General features: G+C 41.0%; 1 protein-coding gene across 5 annotated transcripts in view; it reads right to left on the reverse strand.

Annotated features, from left to right (window-relative positions):
• slc12a5a (solute carrier family 12 member 5a) overlaps positions 1-26,186 on the reverse strand; it is a 142,080-nt gene that overhangs the window by 92,062 nt on the left and 23,832 nt on the right. Inside the window, exon 1 of one of the 5 annotated variants that reach the window (XM_061786412.1) lies at positions 6,820-7,142. The exons of the other annotated variants lie outside the window; for them this stretch is intronic. Within the exon in view, the coding sequence (XP_061642396.1) occupies positions 6,820-6,874 (55 nt within the window). The 5' untranslated portion in view covers positions 6,875-7,142. Of the gene's footprint in view, positions 1-6,819; positions 7,143-26,186 lie in introns of those variants that run through there. 5 annotated transcript variants of the gene reach the window in all.

The raw sequence follows: 26,186 nt of genomic DNA on the forward strand, positions 1-26,186 counted from the left end.
GCCCCTAAACTTCTAGCCTTACTGCCTTTCCACCTGGTCTCCTGGACACACAATATATCAACCTTTCTCCTAATCATCATGTCAACCAACTCCCGAGATTTTCCTGTCATAGTCCCAACATTCAAAGTCCCCACATTCAGTTCTAGGCTCTGTGTTTTCCTCTTCTCTTTCTGCCGAAGAACCCGCTTTCCACCTGTTAAATATATTATAGAAGTTATCATTTATTTGCTTAGCTTGCATTAGTATGATGGACAATTTTAGATGTTTCGCCTTCAAAAAGAAGACTCAGCATCATCCATGGAAGGACGCTTGGACCAAGGACGTGATCGGATGTGGTCGGGTCGTGACAGGTGTTGATCAATATTATGTGTTGTGTCTTATTGCTTAGAATACTATGTCTGGGGAAAAACCCTCTTATTATCAATATTTTGTGTTGTGTCTTATTACTTAGAATAATATCAAATATTATGTGTTGTGTCTTATTGCTTAAAATACTATGTCTGGGAAAAAACCCTCTTATTATCAAATATTCTGTGTTGTGTCTTATTGCTTGAACATTATGATTGTAAATCCCTCCTATTTCAAATAAATGCAGGAGCGAGGGGGGGGGATTGTTTAGAGCGTGTTGAGAGACTGTGATCTGAACAATCTCCCATACGCCCTCCTCATGAGAAAAAGTAACAAGCGTCTTCATTCCTTTTGTGTCTATTATAATGTTGGGTAAGATTAATCTAACATAAATTGGTCCTTCGAGCGGATGTCAACACACCCGAAGATTCCAGTTGTGGAGCCTGACATCCAGTTAAGAGACCGTGGCCACGGCATTTGAGACCCTTTCCGGGACTGGTCTTCGGACTTCTCAACTGGGATCTGGAGGTTGACGACAATCCAAGGATTGAAGACGACTTTGGTGAGTTAAATTTTAAAAAATTTTTTAGGAAAAAGGAATAAAAGAGTGAATGAATTGCGCGACGAAGAAGTCTGCGGCAGAATAAACCTGTGTAATACTAGTCCCTGGCAAGTTGATGGAGGACGGAATCCGATAAAATCCGTGGGGACGGCGGGAGTCCTGTACGTACTTAAATTCCGTGTTTCTGTATTTCTGTATTTCTGTGTTTCCGTGTTTTCGAGTGTTTATAAAAACGTTATTAATAACGTGTGTATGTGTAAAAGTATGAATTTATAAGACAGGATTGTAAGTGACAACTGAGTTTGGAAGCAAAGGCAAGAATTCTCCGCCCCAATTAGGGTAGAAGCTTGAGAATTACCAAATACTCAGACATAATTGTCACCCTGTCATTTTTGAATATGGTCAGTATTTTAGGTCACTCTAGTGCAAATGAACTGACTTCCAAATTCACAAAAATGGAAATAACAACAATAAACCGGATCCAAAAATAGGCCTAACATGTAAAGATTGGAAATATGTTCAACTCCAAACCTTCCAAAATAGAACATTTAAACACGTGGATAACCAAATACGTTTCGCTGGCCAGCTAAATTCGCAAAAAATAGTAAAACTTCAAACGAAATAAAGTGTCGACACAAAAAATGATATATCACAAATACAAAAAGATGGATTTGACGACTTACTCTTCTGGTTAAACATGGCGTCAAAAAGAGAAAAAGGAAGGGAGAATAAGAAACACTTAACAAATGAACAAAAAGAGCAGGAAGGTAGACATAAAAATATGTTGTTTCAAAGACAGGAAGATGAACGAGACAGGACCGATAATAAGAACAAGGCGAGAAAAAGATAATTGAAGAAAGTTGTAAAAAAAAGTAAGGAAACAAAAGCATCAGCACCATTGTACCCGGTTTTGCCACCTCATGAAAATCCTCCAACTCAAGAGGCACAAACACAACGAATTTTACGATCGGGAGGGTACAAATGAATTGGTCTAGAAATTTGGGAGAAACATTTTCTCCCACTCCCCAAAATAACAAATATAACCTCAGGGACGAGGGAGATATGGATTTATTTCCGATGATTGAAGTGGCAAATCCGAATGTACAACAAGATCGCAGAGAAACTCTTTTGGTCTATAGGACCTGGACAAATGAGGATGTGAAAAAGGCCGTAGCCGGCATCACACTTACAAAGTAGACATTGTCCAGTTTGTTGAGGAAATAGAAAATCTTAGACAATCTTATCATTTAATGGGACTGAGACTCAACAAGTTTGGATGACGGCAATGGGACCTGATTGGCATCTTTGCCGAGGGGATTGGGACCCAAAGCAACATGGTGTTATTATGCCACTTGATGACAAAGAATTACAATATAGAGTTAGGGGTATTGATAGAGAGAACCACAGCCAGGTTCGCAAAGAGCAAATTACACGGAAATTAATAGGGTGAAACAAAAGGATGACGAACTTTTTGAAGAATATAGAGTTAGAATGACTGCTTGTTTTAAGCAAACAGCGGCTTGAATGAGGATGCTAGTCCTCAGGGCCCTTACCAACAGCAGTTAAAAATGCTTTACATGCGAATTCAAAAGAACACATTACAGATGGGTAGATAAACGGTCCATAGTTTAATATTGAAATACGAATCAAATCAACCAATGTGTTTGACGGTGAGCTTGTGGGCATATACTGGCGGAAAAGATCCCCACTTCCAAGTATCATTGTGTTATGGGAACCATGTCGAACCAGAAATGCCATCAGAAACTTCAAATAAAGGTGGATACATTTTAACGATTAACGAAATAACTACTGATGATTGGTTTCTTGTTGTCACAGGAGTTTCAGGACAAAATAATAATTGGTTATTATTGGTGGAACAAGCAGCAAATGTAACGAGAAAAGATTGTGTAGTTTGCATGGGTCCCAGGCCTTTGTTGCGCATAGTTCCGGCACAAATATCACAAGATTGTATTATTCCATTAATGAACGCTACTGTACCAACAAAGAGGTGTAAATCATGGGATCCTATATATCCCGTAACAGAAGCAGATAAACACAAACCAATGTTTTCTACTTTAGTAGCACCAAATAATTTCACTTGTATAAACATGATTAATAAAGGAAAAAAATTAGGACCACTGAACGACACACAGTGTAAAGTAATCTTAAAAGTCAAACCAAATTTTGTGCCAATATCACGGAGCGACATCTGGTGGTGGTGCGGAGATGATAGACTGTTTGATAGATTACCTAAAGATAAATCTGGATTATGCGCTATTATTACTTTGATATTGCATGTGTCAGTATACCCTATTCCTGTTCAAAATTTAATGGAAAGGACACCAATGTTTTTGTCCAATCTAGAACATAGACAAAAAAGAGATTTGTCCTGGCAGGGGCAAAATAATCCAACATACATAGACGCCATAGGAGTTCCTCGTGGGGTGCCAAATCAATACAAATTGGCTGACCAAGTTGCAGGAGGATTTGAGTCTTTCATATGCTGGTGGTGTACGATTAATAAAAATGTTGATAGGATAAACTACATCCACTTCAATGTACAGAGATTAGGTAATTGGACTCAGAGTGGGTTGGAAGCTGTGCATGAGCAGCTCAAGGCTACCTCTTTAATGACGTTCCAGAACCGCATAGCTGTCGACATGCTCCTCGCAAGAGAGGGAGGTGTTTGCGGTATGTTTGGAGAACAATGTTGTACATACATTCCAAACAATACTGCTTCGGATGGGAGCTTGACCAGAGCCATCGATGGTCTACGGACCCTCAATCACAAGATGAAGAACCACTCTGGGGTGGACACTTCTTTGTGGGACAGCTGGATGGACGTCTTTGGTAGATATAAAACCCTAATTTCACCAATATTGATATCAATTGCTGTTTTTGCAGCCATTCTGACATTATGTGGATGTTGTTGTATCCCATGCATTCGGTCATTAATCAGTAAATTAATCACCACAGCCATAACCCCCATGGAGAATCGTCTGGAGCTTATGTATCCCTTACTGTATGATGATAATGATGAAAATGATGATAATGATGATTTTGCTTTAACTGATTTGTTTCCTGATACAGATGATTACGATATTTAAACTACAACATTCATATATGACAGGTTTACTCTGAGTGTAAATGTATTTGTTTCATAAAAATGATTCTACAGTTAAAAATCGAAATGAAGTGACTGTAAGATGATATGAGAATTTGTGCAAATACATGATAAACAGGAGGGAAATGTTAAATATATTATAGAAGTTATCATTTATTTGCTTAGCTTGCATTAGTATGATGGACAATTTTAGATGTTTCGCCTTCAAAAAGAAGACTCAGCATCATCCATGGAAGGACGCTTGGACCAAGGACGTGATCGGATGTGGTCGGGTCGGGACAGGTGTTGATCCAATATTATGTGTTGTGTCTTATTGCTTAGAATACTATGTCTGGGGAAAAACCCTCTTATTATCAAATATTTTGTGTTGTGTCTTATTACTTAGAATAATATCAAATATTATGTGTTGTGTCTTATTGCTTAAAATACTATGTCTGGGAAAAAACCCTCTTATTATCAAATATTCTGTGTTGTGTCTTATTGCTTAGAACATTATGATTGTAAATCCCTCCTATTTCAAATAAATGCAGGAGCGAGGGGGGGGGATTGTTTAGAGCGTGTTGAGAGACTGTGATCTGAACAATCTCCCATACGCCCTCCTCATGAGAAAAAGTAACAAGCGTCTTCATTCCTTTTGTGTCTATTATAATGTTGGGTAAGATTAATCTAACAGAATGCTTGCGATTTTAGTCACACCTGTATACAATACTGCCTTGTTATTTTGTGTCTGTGTGTGTGTGTGTGTGTGTGTGTGTGTGTGTGTGGCCATACAGTCTGTGATGGCACCACCACAGGTTGGCCTACGGAGGATTGGATGGACCGGGGGTGGGGTGGGGGTTGGTGATTTTTGACAGCTGGGGGCAAGGGGATTAGTGGAGATGGTGGGCTTGCGAGTGTGTGTGTGTGTGTGTGTATGTGTGTGTGTGTGTGCGTGCGTGTGTGTGTGTCTCTAGCGCCTCTCCACATGAGTGCCATATGTTGCGGGACTATTTACACTAGCTGCTGTGGTGGGGCAACCTATTTCCTATCAGGGTCCATTTTCGGTAGATAGAAAGATCGATAAAACACACTTGTTAAACACATTTAAACATACGTGAACACAAAAGATCATAACATAAATAAGATCCATAAAAAAATACATTAAAAAAAGACTGATAGTGTACATGTGTTTGAGAGGTGCTTTTTAAAAACTCATTCACTGCCAGCCTTCCCAGTTAACATGAATATTTGACTTCTAAAGCCGTCAATGGCAGTGAATGTGTTTTAAGAGGCGGGCCCTAGCAGGGAGGCGTATGACGTTTGACAGTCTGCGTGTGAGTGTCTGGACGGGAGCTGTGGCAGACAGCAGCTCCTGCGTGAGTGCGCCCCGATTCCATTTTTGTGTTTTACTGTTTTGATGAACTAAAAAAAAAAAAAAATTGGCCACTGTGGCTCTCCTTTCCCACATGCAAGGACATTAAAGTCAGTAGTATATGCGATATAGTGGAGGAACATGGTAGACAGATACACAAGCAACATTTACACATAATTACTTGTGTTGATAACATAGGACTAGTAATAGATACTACATTTATGAAAAGATACAATAAAAAAAAAAAAAAAGTTTTTCGAGTTACGAGCCGTCACTTGGTTGGATTTTTGCTTGGTGTTGTAAGCCAAAATTTGAGGCACAAGCGAGCTTTCTGTACCCCACCACTTGATTGAAGTGAAACAAAATGGAGCAACGAAGGTACTGCAATGACTTCTTATGTGGGCAAGGACAGCCACAGCTCAGCTCAGCTCCTTAGTAAGCCATAGAAACATTGCTCACTCTTCCCAGAGGATGAAGAATATATGCCTATTAGTACTGTTATAGTAACTATATACTGTCTACATGCGTTACTCCAATGTTTGTGATCAAATATCCGTTGCTTCAAGGGTTATAACACCACAACATCGATCATATTTGTTAGCCAATATATGGCATTTTCAATTATTTGTTAGCATTAGGCTAAGCAGACTCTTCTAAAGCAAAACGAAGTGGTCGTTTTAAATACACAATGCGTAATTCTCTTTGCTTTATGCTTAGTTTGACAGTAAACTTCAAGTGGGAGTGGCAATAAACAGCTTGAAGCCTCTTTTTTGAAGAATTGTTTACTATCTGCCAAACTGCTGCTTGTTATGAGTTGAGTTCACCGCCACAAGTAAAAATTAAATAGAAAAAAAAAAATCCAAACAACAGCTTATACTGTATCTAAAAAAAAAAACTTTAAAGTTGAGTCAATTGTATCTCAATGCATTTCTGTCAAAGCATTTGCAGAGTATTTGTTTCGCGCGCTTTTTATATAACTGCATAGCGGGCCTCAAATCCCCCCAAGGGGCCGCATTTGGCCCACGCGCCGCAGTTTCCCAATCCAGAGTTGGACAATCCCGCCACGAAAATGATTTGCGCCGGGCGTGTGTGTGTGTGTGTGTCCAGTGTAATGCCCTCATACTTTTACACGCGAGCGCATTACTATTCCTGTCACAGCATCCTTGCAGTAAGAGGAAGCCAGCGAGCCAGCCAGCGAGCCAGCCAGCTTGCCAGCCAGCGAGCCAGCCAGCGTGCCAGCGAGCCAGCGGGCGAGCCGACGGGCGAGCGGGGCGCACACACGCATACATTTTGTTCTCTCCCCACCAATTCTAAGCCAGCATGCTGTGCGCAACATCCACCTAAACTTGTCATGCCACAATATAATCCACCTCGCGTGGACAGACTGTAGTGTGTATGTGTGCATGTGCATGCGTGAAACATCCCGTCGCTCACCCTGGTTTTGCGCTCCCCCGTCCCCCTCCTCGGTGTCAGTCAGGTTGTTAAGCATCCCGACTACGCTTCTTCTTCTTCTTCTGTTCTTCTGGTGCTCTTCTTCTTCTTGTTCTTGTGGTCAGTGATGGAGGGGCCGTTGGGCAGCTCTCCCGCCGCAGGAATGGCCAGGCAAGGCGGCGCGGAAATGTGCCAAGCCGCGCTCCACTTCGCTGGATGCTCGAAGAGAGGCGGCAGAACGGAGAGAAGGATTTTTTTCCTCCCTCTCGCTCTCTCTTTCTCTCTCTCTCTCGTTAGGTCCTCCTCTTGACGTCTCTTCTGTGGCTGCCTTGAAAAGCGTGACTCTCTCACTCGCTCACTCTGTTGCTCGGTCCGATCGCTGTTGCTCGCTTTCTCTCTCTCTCCACGGTGGAGGGAGGAGGAGGAGGAATCTGCAGGAGTTGAGCGAAAAAGCTGCACTGTGGATCTCCTGGCTCGGCTCACCTGATCTAACCTCGAGGGAATTCATGAACAAATATGACTTGGACGACGTGTTCAGTCTTCACGGTCACATCACACTTGTTGCTGGGCAGATTTTACAGGGCTCGAGCGTAATTGCCCCATAGCCGATCCAAAATGAAAATTAAAAAAATAGCACATGGCCTTGAAATGTCAAGCTTGGGGCTGACAACGGGATGCCCCAAGACAGACAAGCAAATCACAAAACTATTTTGACGCACAGATGGATGCACCAAATCACTTTAACTATATTGCAATTTTTTTTTTTGTATTTTAAATAAATGACAGCAATTTAAAAAAATACATCAATAAATACAACTCGCATGTTTTGGATAAAAAAAATAAAAATAAAGTAGATTTTTTAAATAATATTTCAATATTAAATACTAATAATAATTAGTTAAATACATATGCAGTGATATTTTAAATACATTATATATTTAACAGTAAAATATGGTAATTAAATATAAACATTACATTATAAAAATCTAAATATTTACATAAATTATATATTAAATACATTTAAATTATTTAAATACCAACAAAAATAACAAATATATATATTGAAAATATTGTAATTAAATAAACGCATTTAAGGCTGGAATGGATTAATGGCATTTCGATTCAATTCAACGCGGAAAGGATTTGCGATTTCTGTTTTGAGTTACGAGCATCATCATGGAACAAATTAAACCTGTATCTCAAGGCACCACTGATTAAAATATTTTTGGTGGGGGGAGTCAATCAGGTATACAGTATGCGCAACCCACTTCCGCATTTGGCAAAACAGGTCTAAGTATTTCCTTCCGGTTCGGTTGAATGGCGAAGGGGCCCGTGAAAAAGCAACCGTCTTTAGGACTTTAAACGTCGTTTTATCTTAACACAATATTTCACCGGAGTCACCAAAGATGACCATATTAAATGAATTTAAAATGATACACATGTATTGAACTTTTGTCCAAAGACACCAGCCATAAAGAAAAAACAAAAACTTTAGCAAATTCGCCTCACGTCATCAAACGGTAGCCGTGCTCACTAGCGTAGCATACACAGGAAGACAGCTGTCCTGTTTTCCAGGTTTGGTCACATGACGTTCTGCATATGGCGGATTACTTGCATTTTTTCGCAAAAATTGTAGTAGGGCTCGATCCCTATCCCTTGCGCATAGTTTTTCTCTAAAAGGATTACACTCATTTCACTGCTGAATTGCCGCTCTGTATTCATTATCAAATACGCTCTGCACTCATATCTGACCACACATTCCAACACGGATTACTTGAGCCTCCTTCGTTCGGCCAGCTTCTCCTCGCGTGGCCTCATCAGCGTTGTCAGACGGCGGGCGGCGTGATCGATTCCGTGAGAGGAACGTGCCGCGTTTAACGTCACGTGCCAAGCGGAGAACACAGCTGGTTCTGACTGTAAGGACCTCAATCAGAAGACCTCATTTTGATCCTTGAAGATTAATTTAACACCAGTGTGCGTGTTTGTAGGGGGGGACGGGGGGGGGGGGGATGAAGATATTCTGCGTGTGTTTGTGCCGAACTGCTTTTGAGCACCGCGAGTCTGAGTTGACTGACCACATTCATTCCAAAGTGTTTACGCCCAGAATGGCTTTTTGTTCCCTCCACAAAGAGGCAACACACCTTGTCCCTTCACCAAGCTGCTTTCTTTTTCTCTTTGTCCTCATTAACAGTCCCGCCACGTCCGACGCTCTCTTTGCACAAAAACGCACGCGCAAATCCGACCCCATACGCGCTTTGTTTTGCTCAAATACGCTCGAGTGGAAAAGAAGCGCATACTTCCATTTGGGCTGTGAATGGAATTGATCCATTGATTATCCCATTTGTTATAATAGGTAACGAGTCTGCTGACTTATTGATCTATAAGTACGGCTAGTCTTCAATCCGGCCCATCAATCATTTATATGATCAAGAATCCTGTAATATTAATGATGTCATAATGCCAAAACACGTGATTGGCGATTCATCCACGTCAAGCTATAATCTTCACTGTGCAGTGGAACGGTTGACGCGTCAACTAGTCGGTTCAAGCCCTTGCACAACGGTTCTCAAAGTGTGGTCCGAGTACAACTAGTGGTCTGCGGGCTCCCTTTTAGTGGCACACAAAAGAATCACTGAATGAAAACGTTTAAACCGTGCATAATGTTACAATTGGGCTTAAAAGTACATGAACATACCTCAAGCAGTCCTTGAATTAAAGTCCTCTCCTGAGCACCGGCACACGTTTCCCTCCATTTTGTTCTTATAATACATGCGGCGCAATCCAGTCTTGTTGTCGTCACCATGGTAATGAGTGGTCGCGTTTGCGTTGACAAGATAAAGCCCAGTGATCGTAAAAGACGGACTGCATGCGGTGGTATAGGAATACAAGATTTTATTTCAGTCTGATGTCGTGCAAAACCAAATTTGTCTTGTAGTCTGATCCAGGCATTGCGTGTTGTCTTTCTCAGACGTGTTGTCTGTCTCACACCGCAGACGTTACTTTTTTTTTTTTCCAATAACTTAATTGGCGGTCAGATATTTACAGTACTACGTCAAATGACATGCGCCAAGGCTAAAAATAAACTAGCTTTTGGATTCGAAGATACTGTACACGATGGCGACGCAGAGTACATTTCTTTTGCGGAGCCGATCAATCAGCGAATTACGACATTAAAGCCGATCAGCATAAAATGCTAATTATCGGTCGATACTGATGAAGCCGATCAGACCAGTGTAAAGTCTAGTTACATTGTTACAGTGTCTTGAACTTTTTTTAAATCCAAAAACACTTCAGTTGTATAACTTTTAATTTTACTTTTTATTTAATTAAATTTTATTTAAATTTAACATTTAATGTTTTAGAATGTTTTTCCCCCCACACATTTATTTGGGTAGAATTTTTATTTAATCATTACATTTATTATAATTGTATTATTATTTAGGTAATTCTTAATTTTATTTTGCTATATAAAGCGCAATGTTAATGTATATTGCAGCCATTTGCTAAAATCATTTAAGCAAATATTTTTCCACATGAATGTACACACAGCACCCCATATTGACAGAAAAATTTTTTTATTGTTGAAATGTTTGCAGAAAAAGAAAATTACGGCCAAGTCTGAGGTTCTGAGCACTCTGGAGAAGGTTTTCGTCCAGGACAACCCTGGACTTGGCCGCATTCATTTTTCCTTTGATTGATTGGGACTGTATTGGTCAGGTGATGAGCAGTGCCTGGTTTTCTCCACACATGCCACTTAGAATTAAGGCTAACAAATTCTATCTTGGTCTCATCAGACCAGAGAATCTTATTTCTCACCATCTTGGAGTCCCTCAGGTGTTTTTTAGCAAACTTCATGCAGGCTTTCGTGTGTCTCGCACTGCGGAGAGGCTTCCGTCGGGCCACTCTGCCATAAAGCCCCGACTGGTGGAGGGCTGCAGTGCTGGTTGAATTTCTAGAACTTTCTCCCATCTCCCGACTGCATTGTGTGTGTGTATATGTATGTATATATATATATATATATATATATATATATATATATATATATATATATATATATAAAACTACATTTCATGTTTAATAAATGTATTTTGTGTGATACTTTGTTAATAAATTATAATTACATTTATTATCGGTACTGGAAATAACATTGAAAATGAGAATGAATTATGATTTTTTTTAGTTAGTTATTAGTATCTTAAAATTATATAAGTTTTAAAAAAAAAAAATAATTAGTATTTTGTTAGTTATCAGACACAAAGACTAATCTGCGCTAACACCGCAGCTCTGCTTCCATGTTGTCGCTTGAAAGTGGCTCATCTTGGCCCCATGAAGCTTACAAGTCATGTGCATAGGAAGCGCGCAGGGGCTCAATTATGTAAATTAGCCACAAGGTTACATCACAATCAGGCGAAATTCAGAACAGCTCACTCACGGTTACATTTTCAGAAACAGTCAGATAACAAAATATTTACTTGGTAGTTTAATGTCACACTTGAAGGGTGTGTGGGCACTACAGACAGCCAACTATTTGTATGCAAGACATTAAAAAAAAATACATTTTTACATGAATGGTCCTCTTAAACACGTTTTCTTTTCAACTGTGGTGACAATTCTTTTCTTTTCTATTGCAGAGCTAATGGCCAACTATGGCTTTAGTTACCATGACAACTGGGGCAGAGCTAGGCAATGGCGGCTACGTACCACTTGCCGAACGGCAGCTTAAGAAGGAAGTGAATACTCCTCAACAGCAAAGGCGTACAATGTATTTTCCCTCGTGGAGGCAGCACTTCATCACTAAATCGCTGAATTGTCTAATTTCACACTTGATGGGTGGGAAGACATTCTAGAGACCCGACTATTTACAGGACATTAAAAAGTCAATTTTCCATACTATGTCGCCTTTAAGAATCAAATCAGCCTGAGAAATGATTACCAACAAAATTCATCACTCCTTCTTTGGCATCTCTATAGCGTCATATAGCGCGCGGCACCATTTATGTTCTACGGCTGCGGCAAAATAACATAACGAGTTACACCTTTGCATTCTAATCAAATCCTGCTCTGAACATTAACAGCATCAAATATTTCCAAAGATCTTTTCACATCCTGCGCTGGACTTTTTTTTTCGCATTCTCCGGCAGCCATTATGCATTCTCATTAATTTGGTGCCAGCGCCATTCTGCGCACATACTGCTGACTCACTGGGCCGTCGGAAGACTTTCTTATTTTCATAAGAAGCAACTTAATGCTGTCTTGTCCCCTAACAAGCGGCTGTTATTGGATTAGTCCTTACAGTGCAAAACAAAAGCAACCCCCCCCCCCCCCCCCCCGAAAAAAAAAAAAAAAAAAGAAACGACAAGTGTTTAGTTACACTTTGGGAGGTACATCCATCAAACGGTAAAGTGTACTGCTTACACTGTGGTTGGGAGAGGAGTCGATTCTATCTAACATAGGGGAAGAGGTGGGGCCACCAAGTTGACATCATCAGTCAATCACGAGCAAGACGATAATTCACGTTTATGGACGGTAATTTAGAGTCTTCAACGAGCCTAAATGTTTTTGGACTGAGGGAAGGAGTACAACGAGATGCAAAATGCCCCACAAGAAGGCCCGAGCCAAGCATCAAACCCAGAAAAAATATATAGATATTTACGATGAATTTATTTATTTATTTATTGTTTTTTTTGGGGTGGGGGGGTTGTTTTACACTTTTGAAAGAGGAAAAACTGCCATTTTTATGGTAAAGGTTAATGTTATTTCGAATTTTTGTTATGTATTTGTTGTAATTTTGCTATATTATATTTATACTGTATTTAGTGTATTTGTACTATTATTACTTTATTATTATTACTATTATTATTGGTGCAGTGATTATTCTTTTTAACCTTTACTGATTACAATCCCTCAAGGTAACAATATAGAATATTTTTATTTGTATATTATTGTTGTATTTTTACAATTGTTTTTTCTTATTATTTTAGTTTATTTTTTTTATTTTCAGTATTATTTAAGATGTATCTGAATGTATTTAGGTTGTATTTTTACTATTGCTTTTTTTTCTATCTTGAGATTTATCTTTGTGATGTGTGCCATCACTTTGGGTTTAAATGCAACATTTTCAGATGACGCTGTTGCTGTGAACTGAACAGAGACCCTTGAATAAGTGCAAAAAGAGAGAGAGAGAGAGACAGAGAGAGAGAGAGAGAGAGAGACAGACAGAGAGAGAGAGAGAGAGTCCCCACAGGAAGAGCAAAATGGAGCCGGAAGGGACAAAGTGCACAGTTACCTCTCATATACACTACCAAAAACACTCTCACACACTACTGCAACGCTTTCACACACACTACTACTACTAATGCTCTCACACTACCGAGCTTTGTATTCCTGTGTATTATGAGTGTATTTTAGTATAACGTGTGAGAGGATTTTAGTTGCGTGATTGAATGCATTTTAGTAGTGTGTGAGAGTGTTTCAATAGTGAGTGTGAGAACGTTTGAGTAGTGAGGTCGAATGTTACAGTAGCGTGTGTGAGAGCATTTTAGGTGTGTGTGAACCGGAAAAATAAAAAAAGCAATTATGTGTATGAAATGATTTTTGGTTTTTGTGTGTGAGAGAGTATTTCAGTTGTGTAAATAAGTGGAAATTTCAGTAGATTTCAGTCGTGTGTGAACATTTTAGTTTTATGCAAGAGCAAATATTATTAGTGCGTGTGAAATTGTCACAGGAGTGTGTATGTGAGCGTTTAGACAGTGAGTGAGAGAGAATTTCAGTACCATGTATGAGAGCATTTCAGTAGTTTGTGTGTGAAAGCATTGCAGTAGTGCCTGAGAGAGAGTTTTTGGTAGCACCTGTGTTTCAGTGGTGTGTGTGTGAGTGCGTTTTAGTAGTGTGTGTGAGAACATTTCAGTTGCGTGTAGGAGTGTTAAAGCAGCCTGTGAGAGCAGAAAAGAAATCTGTAATATATTTGACAGCATTTTAGTTTATGTGGGTGAGAGAGCAATGCAAAATTCCCCATATTGAGAAACTTAAAATATAACGTCAAACGAAATAGTCAATTCATTCAAGAAATAAAGTTTATACGTGTTTAGCTATAGTTAGTGAATACAATATAATGTAAATAGTCTGTTTGTCTATTTGTCAAAATTGATATATCTATCTATCTACCTACCTACCTACTTACCTACCTATCTATAGTTATAAGTCTATAATTATGTCAAAATCTATCTATCTATCTATCTAAAAATATAAAATCAAGGTGCTGCAGCAACATGAGCAGCCACTCTGAATAAGACATGACGCACACGTTCGCTGCGAGCTTTAAACAACTTTTGTGTGTGAGGGAATTGTCTCACCGTTTTGCAGACTAAAATATGAAAATAGATCACAGATTTGATCTATTTATGAAAATAGGTCACAGATCTTAGCCGCGGTTGCAGATGCGCTATCAATCGTTTATTGAGTGTGGGGAGAACGGCAAAACATATCAACACAACGAGCACACTCACACATGAGCTGCTGTCAACCACAGCTCACAACCAGACAATCCCACGCCGCTCCCTTGGGGTCGCACGCCAATGCACCAGGCACCGCCTCTTAAAGGTGCATACTGTATCCAACACACAGAAACTCCAATATGTACGAGATTTTCTCTACATTTTATACTTAACGATATTTGATGTGTTCATATATGTTTACAAAGTCTTCAAAGTGTGTTTTAATACGCTTAAGTGTGTTTAAAGTACACAGGAGGGGTAATGGTCTTTCTCGATACATATTTTCACCTATTGAGTCTGAGCCATATCCTCAGCAATGAACTTGGGGCGCACTGTACTAGTCAAATGAGAAGCTTTACACCCTAACTCCGAAATTAAATTGTCACAATAGTAATCAACCCCAATGACAAACATTGTCAGCAGGTAAATTCTTCCATTGTACCAAATTTTCTTCCTGTGAACTCACTGTGTTCCAGTGAACAAAGCCCATAGGCGAAAACAATTGCAATAATGAAGGGGCGGGATGTAAAATGATGGAGGCCATGATGGAGGACAGACTGATCTTGGCAACATTGTGAGGATGTCAGATGAGGTGCGGCGTCTTTTCGACACCTTTGGCAGTACCTTGCTTAGTACCTTGTGCTTCACGTTCACAACTAAGGAATGCGAGAGAACTGCGAGACACATTTTGTAGCCTAGCAACAGGACGAGCCTGACAGGAGGGCAAGGTGATAGCGCCCCAAAAATGTATCAGGGACAGGATGTGGATATTGAAAATACAGGATTGGCATACAAAGACACGATAAGGACATTGCTGAGGATATGGTCAAAGACATTGTCCGCGAACGTGGGTGGGGTGTCCTTTCAAGAACAACAGCCAGTTTCACCGGCAGCCCTACGTGACAAAGCCTCACCTCTTCAGGTGCTTTTGGGACCCGGGCCAAATCATTATGGTCTGTCTGAGCTTCTCCCAGGTTTGCCAAGGGCAAAGAGTACTTTACAGCAGCCAGGAAACAACAGAGCAGACGTGGGGAGAATCCAACCTACCCTGTTGGACGACAACATCACAAACAACTGATGCGCCTACCTTTCCCTTGTCGAGGTACATGAAATCTGTTTCCATGTGATTAAAATACACGCGGAAAGGAATTTCTTCTTCATTTAAACATTGAAGCCAGTTACTCCATCACTCAGTGTTAGGAGCATTAGTCGTTTTATACCCCACAAGGTACAATCTACACTAATGTACCACATCGGGCCAGTTATTGGACTCCGAGGTAACAGTTCATTCAGCGTGTGTTTTATGACAGTCGGCGGCTGATTCCATCCACTACTGAGGCCGCTTCTGCCAAAATGACAAATAACTTTACAGGGTTGGCGTGAATTGACCTCATCGAATCAACCAGCTGTTGTTGTGTCCTTCATCAAATAAATCGAATCACACTTCAGTCCCTTGTGTTGGACACGTGGCCAACAACACCAACTGTCATTAGGTCATTAAGGGACATGACGGGACATGAGGGTAACCAGCGAGGTAAAAATACGAAACTCTCCGTTAGTGCGTGGGACGTTAGTGGTAAGCGGTCACGGCATTCATTTCTTGGCTGCACTACTTCTAGTAAGTATATGTTGGATTTCTTTTGTCCAAGCAGATTTTAGCGTCTATGAGCACCCCCTTCAGAATTAGCGGTGCCGCTCGATGTAACAAACTGTATTCGCAATGAGCCCGTTGCTTTAACCAATCGGATTTAAGAATGGCATCAGAGCCACAATAACTTCAGCATTTTGTATTTTCGCTGCATCCAAACCCTTGCTGCAGTCGCACCTTTGCACATAGTCATAATTGCAAATAAGTATTCTTATCTTTTTTTTATTTTATTGCATCTTATTTTTGATTGGATTTATACTTCACAAATTTTGAGGCTTATTGGGCCCTATCAAATTTCATGCCATACGCATAAATGTGTATTGGTATGACAATTAAATTTTTCCCATCCTCTGATTGGTTGTTCAGAGCCAACTTAGATGAGCAAAACACATCTGATGTATGATGCATTTTATTTCAATTTTTTATGTTTTTGTCAAGTTATTCGGACCAATGGGCCACTTTCAGATTCTGAGGTTATGATAACCTGGAGTAAAAATATCACAGTTACAACGCTCGTGTCAATTTGCCTGCACTGACGACTCAAAAATAAAAAAAAATACAAACAACTCACACCGCTGACAGAAAGTTTTTGCGGTTTTCTGACTTTTTAAAACCGCGGATTACCTTGAAACAGGTAAGCCATCAAAGACATTTTGTTTGCTTCGGACATTTTTTATTTTATTTTATTTTTTTCCTGCCGGCCAGCCTCACAGTGTTGTACTTGTTTTCTGACTGAGTCTATGTCAAATATGCCGATGTCAGCAATGACCTCCTACTGAAAAGCATAGTAATGTGCGTTTCATGACATGGAATGTTTAAGCAGACAGCAACTATATCACGTTACATGGAGTATGTACATCAGTGTATGAAAATACATATTCAAAGAAATCAAATATGTGCTATTTGACGTCTTACATGACACATTTCTAAGCCTGATCGACTGTAATACCATAAAAACACAGACAATGCTAAAGAACACTCGTTCCGGGCTTAAGAGGTTGGAGGCAATGCCAAAAATAAGATGCCAACAAGATGAAGATTAAGAACGTTGACATTTAACAAAAGGTCCAGCACGATTCTTCCAAGCATTTATAACGGTTGATAATCTTTAAAATCAATAGCATGTTTGGCCTGACAATGGGGGGGGGGGGGGGGGGGGGGGAAACCACTCTGTTGGAATGCTGATAAGGAAGCTGCTGTGTTGAGGCTGCAAAATTTTGGATATGTTCAAAAATAGGAGTAAAAACCAGCAAATAAATTTGAACACATAAATCAGAAAAGAAATTAGCACCCCCCCCAAAAAAAGATAAAGGAATCCTAAAGAATAAAAAAGCATCAAATCCGATTGAAATATTTGAAAAGGACTCAAATGTTATTTAAACAGAAAACTAGTTGGCTATTGTATTAGCATTATAAGGCTACAAGAAACTCCCTTTCTAATGTCGTACATTGATTTTTAGTATTACAAGAGTATTCCGCAATATAATTTATGTTGTATAAAATCAATTAGATTACCGTAATGCTAACGCTGGTAATCGAAAATTTTCGGACTGAAAAACACTACATCGAAGCCCATCCGCGGGGGTGGCCACCCCTGGCCACCGCGTAGCTGCGCCCCTGGTTGGTTTGTGATTACAGAAGTGCGAGGCAGACGTGCTAACGACTCGTTCACCGTGCCGCATTAAAATCAATCACACTACCAAAATAATGTACAATGTGTGAATTGTAGGAAAGTTACTGAGAATAAACTGGAAAATCATCATTTGTCCTTTGGTATTTTGTGATTCCAAACGGCGTTGAAGATTCCAAACGCTGTTACTAACTGCAGTGTGTGTGTGTGTGTGTGTGTAGACTGACATGTAACCACATTAAAAAGGTGAAGCTGACAGAAGTATTGAGCTGTGGCGGCAGGCAGTCGGCGCTGAGATGTTAGATAAAGACCGAGCGGGAGGATAAACTGAAGCCCGATGAGTCTTGTTCAGGAAAGACGCAGGGAGGAAAAAAAAAAGGCAACACAAAAGCGGACAAGATGCACTCAAAGGGGAGTCGAGTTTTTCCTGTACAGAAGGTGTTTGCATGTGCCATCGATCCGTCCCCGGCTCCCTCAGCATCAATGCATTTAGTCGCTCATTTTTTTCTTTTTATTAATTCCATTTAGTGCCGAGAAGGAGGAGGGAGGGTAGCAGCGGGAGGGAGGATGTGACCCACTTTTATCTCCTCCAAAGAGACGCGACACATGGGTAAAAATGAAGCCGCCGTCGACCCGAACGAGAAGAGAAAGTAAAAATCGAAAGGCTCCAAAGAGTGGTTGGAGATGTTGTCAGGATCCTCGAGGTGCTGCCAGCAGCTCCTTCATGGCCTACAGGGCTGCTCATGTAATCTGCAACCGAGCAGCTTTTCTTTTCTTTTTTTTACGTCACAGAGGAGACACTTGAGTGAGATGCAACGTCCAACGCACGCCAATGTTTTAGCCTGAGGCCTCCCAGAAAAATGATGAGAGGGCTGCATACCAGCAAAAACTAAAGTACCGTCTCTCTCTTAGGCTTTGCAATTCCACCACAAACACAAAAAAGAAGTTATTCATTGTAACATAAGTGATAAGACAATCCGAGCTAACTAGCGCGCAGAAATCTCTATATATAAAGTATAGCCAGAGCTGACATTTTGCAGTGCTGCTCCAATAGCGACTGGTAAAACCATGGGCAAAGGAACGATATTACAAAAACCTGTTGCTAGGCAGAATTGGGTATAACACAACCATGCTCATTTTGCGGGTTCCCTGACATCTCGGGGCCCCGCTACGAAGATCAGCTCCTCCCTGTCAGACTAAGATCTCAGTCCAAATACATCACTTTGAAAATACTTTCTTGACACCAATTAGTACTTTCCTATTAGTGAGGGCCTTGGCACTGTGGCATCTTATTTCACTGCAGAGAGAGCAGGAAATGCAAATGTGGGCGACTTCATAAAGAGCAAACCGCAAACAAGCGGGGGTTTACTGCAATCATTTGACACGGCAACGCCATTTTCTGGATTTGGTGGGTCACTGCTTCACTTGCCCCTAATGGGAAAATAAAAATAAAAAATAAATCACACCAGTGTCTGATGGATACTATTTGCTGAGAGCTGTCAGCCAACTTGGTAATAATGTGCGAAGCATGACTGTTATCAACGCCAGTGAACACAGAACAACACAATAACACCATAATTGTCACGTTGTGTAATAACGCTCTGCCTGCCTGCAGTGCAAAAGCGCTGTTGCAGCTTTTGAGGTGTGTGGGCTTTAAGATTTATTTAGACTTCTCTTGTGGCTGCTGCCAGTTTTACACACAAACACACACATACACACACACACACCTACAAACTAAAGCGTGGACCACTTTGATCAAAATGCTTTTTTTGGCCCCGCGGACTACGTACTCTGACACCCGTGTATAGTGCAACATTTCTGCTGTAAATGTTATAGACCTGATTTACCTCCACAAAAGCATGATGGAAAGAGCAGACCAGAAACTGTCTGGAAAAGCGCACACATCGTTTTATTATTATTATTATTTTTTTTTTTTTACAATTACCGTGCCAGGAATCATATTTGGTAATGCAGGGTACACACGTACATTTTTTTAAAAATCTTAACCACATATTTGCAATTGCAGATATTGAACAAGTTTAACATTTACAATTGTCAGCCTCCACCATTTTCCAAGCAAAGTGGAGAGGATAAATCACTTTTAACACACCCCAAGCAATTTTCTTTCTAACTTTCTAGAGGACGCTGAGTGTCTTTTGTGAAAAAAAAAATTCTTAATTAAATGGAATCAAAGCATGATTGCATTGCGGCTGCGCTTTCCTGCTAAAATTGGGCTATACTCATTTTGTTTTATGATTCACAAATCCTCCTATGTTTCATTAATACGTGATGTCAAAACAAACGTCTAACGCACTACAATAGACTTTGGGGGGGGGGACAAGCGTAATAAAAAATAGACGGATGAATGGTTTCGTTTCCGGGTTGTGTTTCCAGGGTGTGGCTTAAGCCAAATGTCAATTGCACATCAAATAAGATGACTTGTAACAATCGTAACACGTTGCAAATGATATGTGTGACAGTTTTCAATTAAGACGAACACGGCGAGGCACCAGTGCGTATTTTTCTGCTCGGCGGTCCCAGACGCGTTTTCTATCTGCACTTCGGCGCGCTCGGGTGCCGCATGAAAGGTCACCACATCGCGTCTGCCGCATGAAGTAATCCCGTGTCCACTTTACGCCCCGCTGACTCCTCTCGCTATTTCTGTCGCGCCGCGGTGCACCTGTAGGCCAAGCCACGCCACGTTGACATTTCCACACAAAACACCCAAAAAATAAAATAAAAAAATAGGGCGGAACGCTCGTTAGTGTTTTTACACCGACACTGTTATCTGCAGACATTTAGGAGCAGCAGGTTGGGGGGCATGATGGGTAATTTCAGGCAGGCAGGCATTAAACAGTTTCCAAGTGTTTCCCCAAGGATAAAAAAAATAAATAGTCTGCTTTTTAGCATGTATAATATATGTATGGTCACGCTAGTTCGTAGAAAATGTGTGTCACGATCGTGAGAAAAGATTCATGGAGTGAATGAGCAACGCCACGTTAAAAAAAAAAAACAAACGTCACTGATGTTCAACTCGAAGCATGCGGTGAGTCAGCGTTGCTCACGGCGCGTTTCAGAGTTGTATATCTGTGAAGAAATTAGAAGACCTTTCTCAGTCTTGTTTTTATGTGGGGGTTTTTTCCCCCCATAGTTTGAGGTGTCACAAAAGCAAAATATATTTGCATTGAAGTCACCGTTCTGCTCAATTGTTCTGCTTGACGTGACTTTTCACAAAAAGATCGCTTTCGCCACTTGCTGGTCGGAAACGGGTGTTTTGGGTGAAACCAACCCATGTTCTATTGCTGATTACTAAAGAATGGAAAAAGATACAAATACACTTGTTTTACTGGTAAAAGAAGAGAGTCTACTCTTTCTTTTGGTAGTTTTGGTGCTTCCATTGTCACAGAACACAATATTCTGCAGGTCTTGAAAAATCACCAAAAATGCTTTAAAACGTCTGACTGGCAATTATCGGGATTTCGGCACTGAAAACGGCTGGCAGTGAATGAGTTAATGTACTACTTTCTTATATAGACAAGGCCTTGGTGGCATCATGCAGCAGCTTAGGGCATTTCAAAAACTGTGAATAGGTGAGTTTTTTTTTTTTTTTTTTTTTTTTAGCAAATAACTCTGGATACGTTCTACAGAGAAAAAAAAAAAAAAAAGCGAAAAGGTGAATTTGTTGAATAGTGAAGCCCAAATATGCACTGTAATGGCAAGCAATTAAACGCGACATTTTCCATAATATGCCACCTTTAAAGCGAGTACTCAACAGCGCACTGCACTGAAAGAGAAAGCTTGCATTTATTGTTATTCTCCTTCCACATCCTCCTCAATATGGACTCCATTACAGTGGCGAGCGGGAGCAAGTTGGGAGCAGGTGCCATTTACACCACACACACTCCAATTTGCCACTCCTTTCATCCGCGTTGTTTGTTCTATTTCCAGGGCGGAATGAGCGGCGTCGCGACCCGGAGAGAATAAAGCAGCGCGCTCTTGTTTGTGTGGCTCTGCTCTGCTATTTCTGGACATTTAAGTCTTTGGTTTTGGCAGCGGCGGCGGCGGCAAAAACGACACACACAAAGCCGCAGCGACAATGACAATATCCGCACGTCGCTTTCGTGTCCCACTTGGACGACGCCGCAGTGTGATGATCAAACATGAAAATGCTTCGCAGTCCAAAATAGGGCCTTCTCGCAAATGGAATTTAGTCGTTTATTCAACCAAGGGGTTCTAAAGTAGAATTGTTGCATCTGCAATGAGACAACTATTTGAAGCCCATGGCATTATGTCAACAAAGATTGTCTATTTAAGAACAACAACAACACAAAAAAGTAAGAAGAGGTGCAGATGTTTTTAAGATGAGGAAAAAAATGTAAGGATTACAGTTCAGTCAATCGGACGTGCATGATTTTGGAATGTGGGAGGAAGCCTGAGTACAAGGAGAAAACCTTACATATAGCCATAATATATTTGTGTACATTTATGAATCTAATCCAATATCAAAATCTAATAAATCACGTTTGTGCATTTGAATTAAGTTTCCAAATATGATTCCTTGGCCTTACATGTCAGCCTCAGTACTCAAAGTTCTACGTGTGATCTTCATATCAATTAATTTAGAAAAAAAAAAAATTCAACAAAAATCAATCAAGCATCATCTCGACCCACAAGCAGTCGACATCATCGGCCCACGGCGGGGGCGGCCCCGCCCACTCCCGCCGCCGAGACACTGTGATTGGATCAACGGGCACCTCTGGCTTATGATAGGTGATAATGCGCTATTGTGAGTGGATAATGCCGAGGTAATCTGGCCCGCAAATCTCCATCATCGGCGCCCCTCCGCTCGGCCTCCGACTCTCTTAATAGATAACATGATTACGGCTCGCTGATGCAATTACCACTTTATCATGGTGTGACATTGTTTTTTTTTGTTTGTTTGTTTTTTTGTTTTTCACTCAATACAGCAGGATTGAGGCCTTCTACATTTGCTTGTGATTTGTAGTTTTATAGCGGGTCCTCATTACATGCCAACAATGAAATGCAACATACAAATAAACCCTGTACAGTAACCCCCCCACCCCCATGCAAAAAAAACTAAGTAATTGACACCCCCTGGAAAACTATTATAACTGCCTATCTGGACCTCGGTCAATCGCAGGGCCAATATAAACAAACAATATACACGTGGCGCAGACTCTCCATAACCTCCGCTAACAACCCAGGCTAAACTTAGCTCCTCCCCGACGTACAAAGATCTTAGAAGAGTCGCAATGTATCGCCTTAACATACTACGTTGACACCACATGCTATTTTACGATTAGCCAGGGCTTTGGTGACATCTTGTGGTATCTGAGGGCATTACAGAAAGAGCCCAAAAACATGCCAAGCTTCCGCCAATAGGTGTGTTTTTCAGCAAATACCTGAGGATAGGAGAAGAAGAAGAAAAGAAGAACAAGAAAACAAACAAGGAGAAGTAGTAAGCAGAGTGTTTCTTACGTGTTATTATTAGCAGATGTTTGCAGTGGTTAACTTCATTTTACACAGGTGAGAGACTATTCACCTTTATTAAAGTTAAGTCTTTCGTTATTTCTTTATTTTACCAGTAGTTAATTAAATTTTGATCCTTCTATGATCAATAAGAATGTTCTACTGTATCTCCAAACTGTAGTTTATAGTTAAACCTCTTCCCACATACTGTATCTTTGTATTGTTCATTAAAGTGAACATATGCCCAATTTACTTTCACACGCCACAACACACGCGCTCCGGATGGGAATTAAACATTCATACGCGGCGGATGTGTCAACACAAATCCACAACATATGCAATATTCACCGAGGATGACTATTTGATGGGGGGGAGGGGACTGTAATATAACTCAGACGTTAATGCTATAGCACTTAACACGCGGAAGACAAATGAACACTTTCTGTCTTTCTGTGGGCCTGTCTGCATGCATCGACGTGTCTTGCCAGAGAGTTTTGTGTTTTTGGTACAGCAAAGTCATTTCTTATGCTCCCTATCAAGTTAAAATCCTCTCAGCGAACGAGTGAAGACAGGCTGTTTGTGTTTAGAGCGGCCCTGCAGATGTCTGTGATAACAGCGCCGGCGAGGGGGGAAAAAAACAAAAACTAAAAAAAAGCATCTCATTAGATGGATCCTTGTAGATTTGAACACAGCCGCATTCTCACTAATATTCTAGTAGGTTTTAATAGGAAGATGGAGATTACGTTATCAACATTATCGAAACTGATTACAAACTGTTGCCGTCCATACAGTCACTGTTTGGACACGACTCTTTTAATCTATTTGGACTTATAGGAGACATGATGCAATTTGTTTTGGCAAGCTGAAACAGTTCCCAGGTGTGTACAAAAAATAAAATGTCTCTGGCGTTACTTTGTCAAAATATCTAAAGGATTAAAAATGACAGCATACTTAACGTCCACTTGATTACAGATACAGTAGACTGAGAGGTGGGTGGCTAGGATGATGGATGGATGGATGATAGATGAAAAGCTATCTCGCTCGCTATTGAGCTCGCTAGCGAGCCGGGTAGGTAGGTAGCCAGCTAGCTAGTTAGCTAGCTGGCTACCTAGCTACCTATGTAGGTGGGTAGGTATGTATGCATGCTAGTTAGCTAGCAAGCTAGTTAGTAATAATTTTAATAATAACAATTCATCAACTAATTAAGGTTTTGGTTTTTTTTTGATCAAGGAAATGTAGTCAAAATGCTATTCCTGTTTTTTTTTCCCCTGAACAGATTCGCAATCCTTAGCAAACAGACTAGTTCTGAGTTTGTAAATTTAGTTTTAAGTCATTTTAAAAATTTGAAAGCAATAAATGGGCAGTGACACGCAGATTTGTATTTTTTAGGCTTTCCAATAATAGTAATTTTTGATGTGTTTCTGAAACACACATTTGTGGCAAAACAAATAATTGTCATCGCACGTCTTCTGCATGCTAGAGCCAATGCCGGAGCCCCCCCGACCCCAAACACACACACAAATTTCTTGTGACATAGTGGGGTCAAGCAGCACCCTACAGCATCACCTGTTCACGAACGCCAGCACAGACAACCTGCTGAGTCGGAGTGAGGGGGAGCCGAGGGAGGAAGGCAAAAAGCGAAGGTATGCTGGCATCAGGAGCGCTCAGTCGCCTGAAAGTCATGAAACGCGAAGCGGAGGAAGGAGGGGACGCAAAAGGAGATTTTGATGTCGACTAAATCGGACAGGCAAGGGTGACGAGAGACTGCGAGAAACGGGCCACGACAAAACTGACAGAAAACATGATGATGCAACACAGAATATGTTAAGAGGAAACACATTGTCCCGATGAGACCTTGCTGTCGCACGCGGGGGGTGGTCTTGCACAAAGACCCGAGTAAGGCTGAGATGTGAACGCCGCCCCTTGTGAAACTTCGCCAAGGATGTACACTCCAGACAAGACATCATGACATGATGGCCCGCAGGTGACAGTCCCACCAGCGACACCATTACACTACCAGTCTCTATCTTAAAGAGGTCTTATTACACAGAAATACGACAAAGGAACATACTAAAAGAGTTTTGTATGATTTACAGTGGAAGAGCCCGAGGTTTAAGACGAGCTTGGATCATCTTTGGGGTTTTTCTTTCGATGTTCCAGTTTTCCCCACCAAAGTTCAACACCTTGACCAAGGTCAAACAAACTGGCTTACTTATCCTCACCCGTTTTTTGGTTCTGAGGAAAACGGAAGCCCCTCAGGGATTAACAAAATACAGTGAATGTAAAAAATAAAGTACCTGGAAAGCCATCTGAAAGGGAATCCCCAAAACAAGCTTTTGAAATGTCAGATGTATCCTATATAATGATTGGTCACTGATATCATACGACTATTTAGGCATTTAGACCACGTCAACAGGGTCTAATTCGTCAGTAGAGGTGTAGCATAACAGTATTTTGGGATTATGGATTATTATGATTGTTGTGTTACATCCATACATCAAATTTTTCCCCTTTATGTGGATCAGGTCACTGGGGCAGCAACTAAAGCTGGACTTCCCTTTCCACAGCCACTTCGTCCAGCTCTTCCTGATGGGATCCAGAGGTGTTCCCACGCTGACTGGAAGACATAATCTCAGAGTGACCTGGGTTGTCCCTCCCGGGCCTCCTGCAAGTGGAACATGCCCGGAACACCTCATCATGGAGGCACCCAGGAGGCATCCGAAGCACCTCAACTGGCTCCTCTCGATGCAGAGGAGCAGCAGCTCTACTCTGAGCACCTCCCGAATGACCAAGCTTCTCACCCTATTGCTAAGGGAGAGCCCGAACACCATGCAGTGGAAAGTCATTTCTCGTTTTGCCTTTCGGCTCAACTCCTCCTTCAACACGACGGACCGATGTCGAGTCAGCATCACTGCAACCGCCGCAACGATCTGCCTGTTGATCTCCCGCTCCATTCAAATGACTTAAATGTCTGACATACTGCCAAAAGCATATCCCTAGCAGTGACATCCACAAGCTGGAGGCCAAGCTGCCCTGTGTCAGTTTACGGATTTCCTTACCTAATATGTTATGTGTGAGTACTCAATATGACTGTGTACCTTACCGAATG

The sequence above is a fragment of the Phyllopteryx taeniolatus genome, chromosome 9 (assembly GCF_024500385.1).
Source record: "Phyllopteryx taeniolatus isolate TA_2022b chromosome 9, UOR_Ptae_1.2, whole genome shotgun sequence".
NCBI lineage: Eukaryota > Metazoa > Chordata > Actinopteri > Syngnathiformes > Syngnathidae > Phyllopteryx > Phyllopteryx taeniolatus.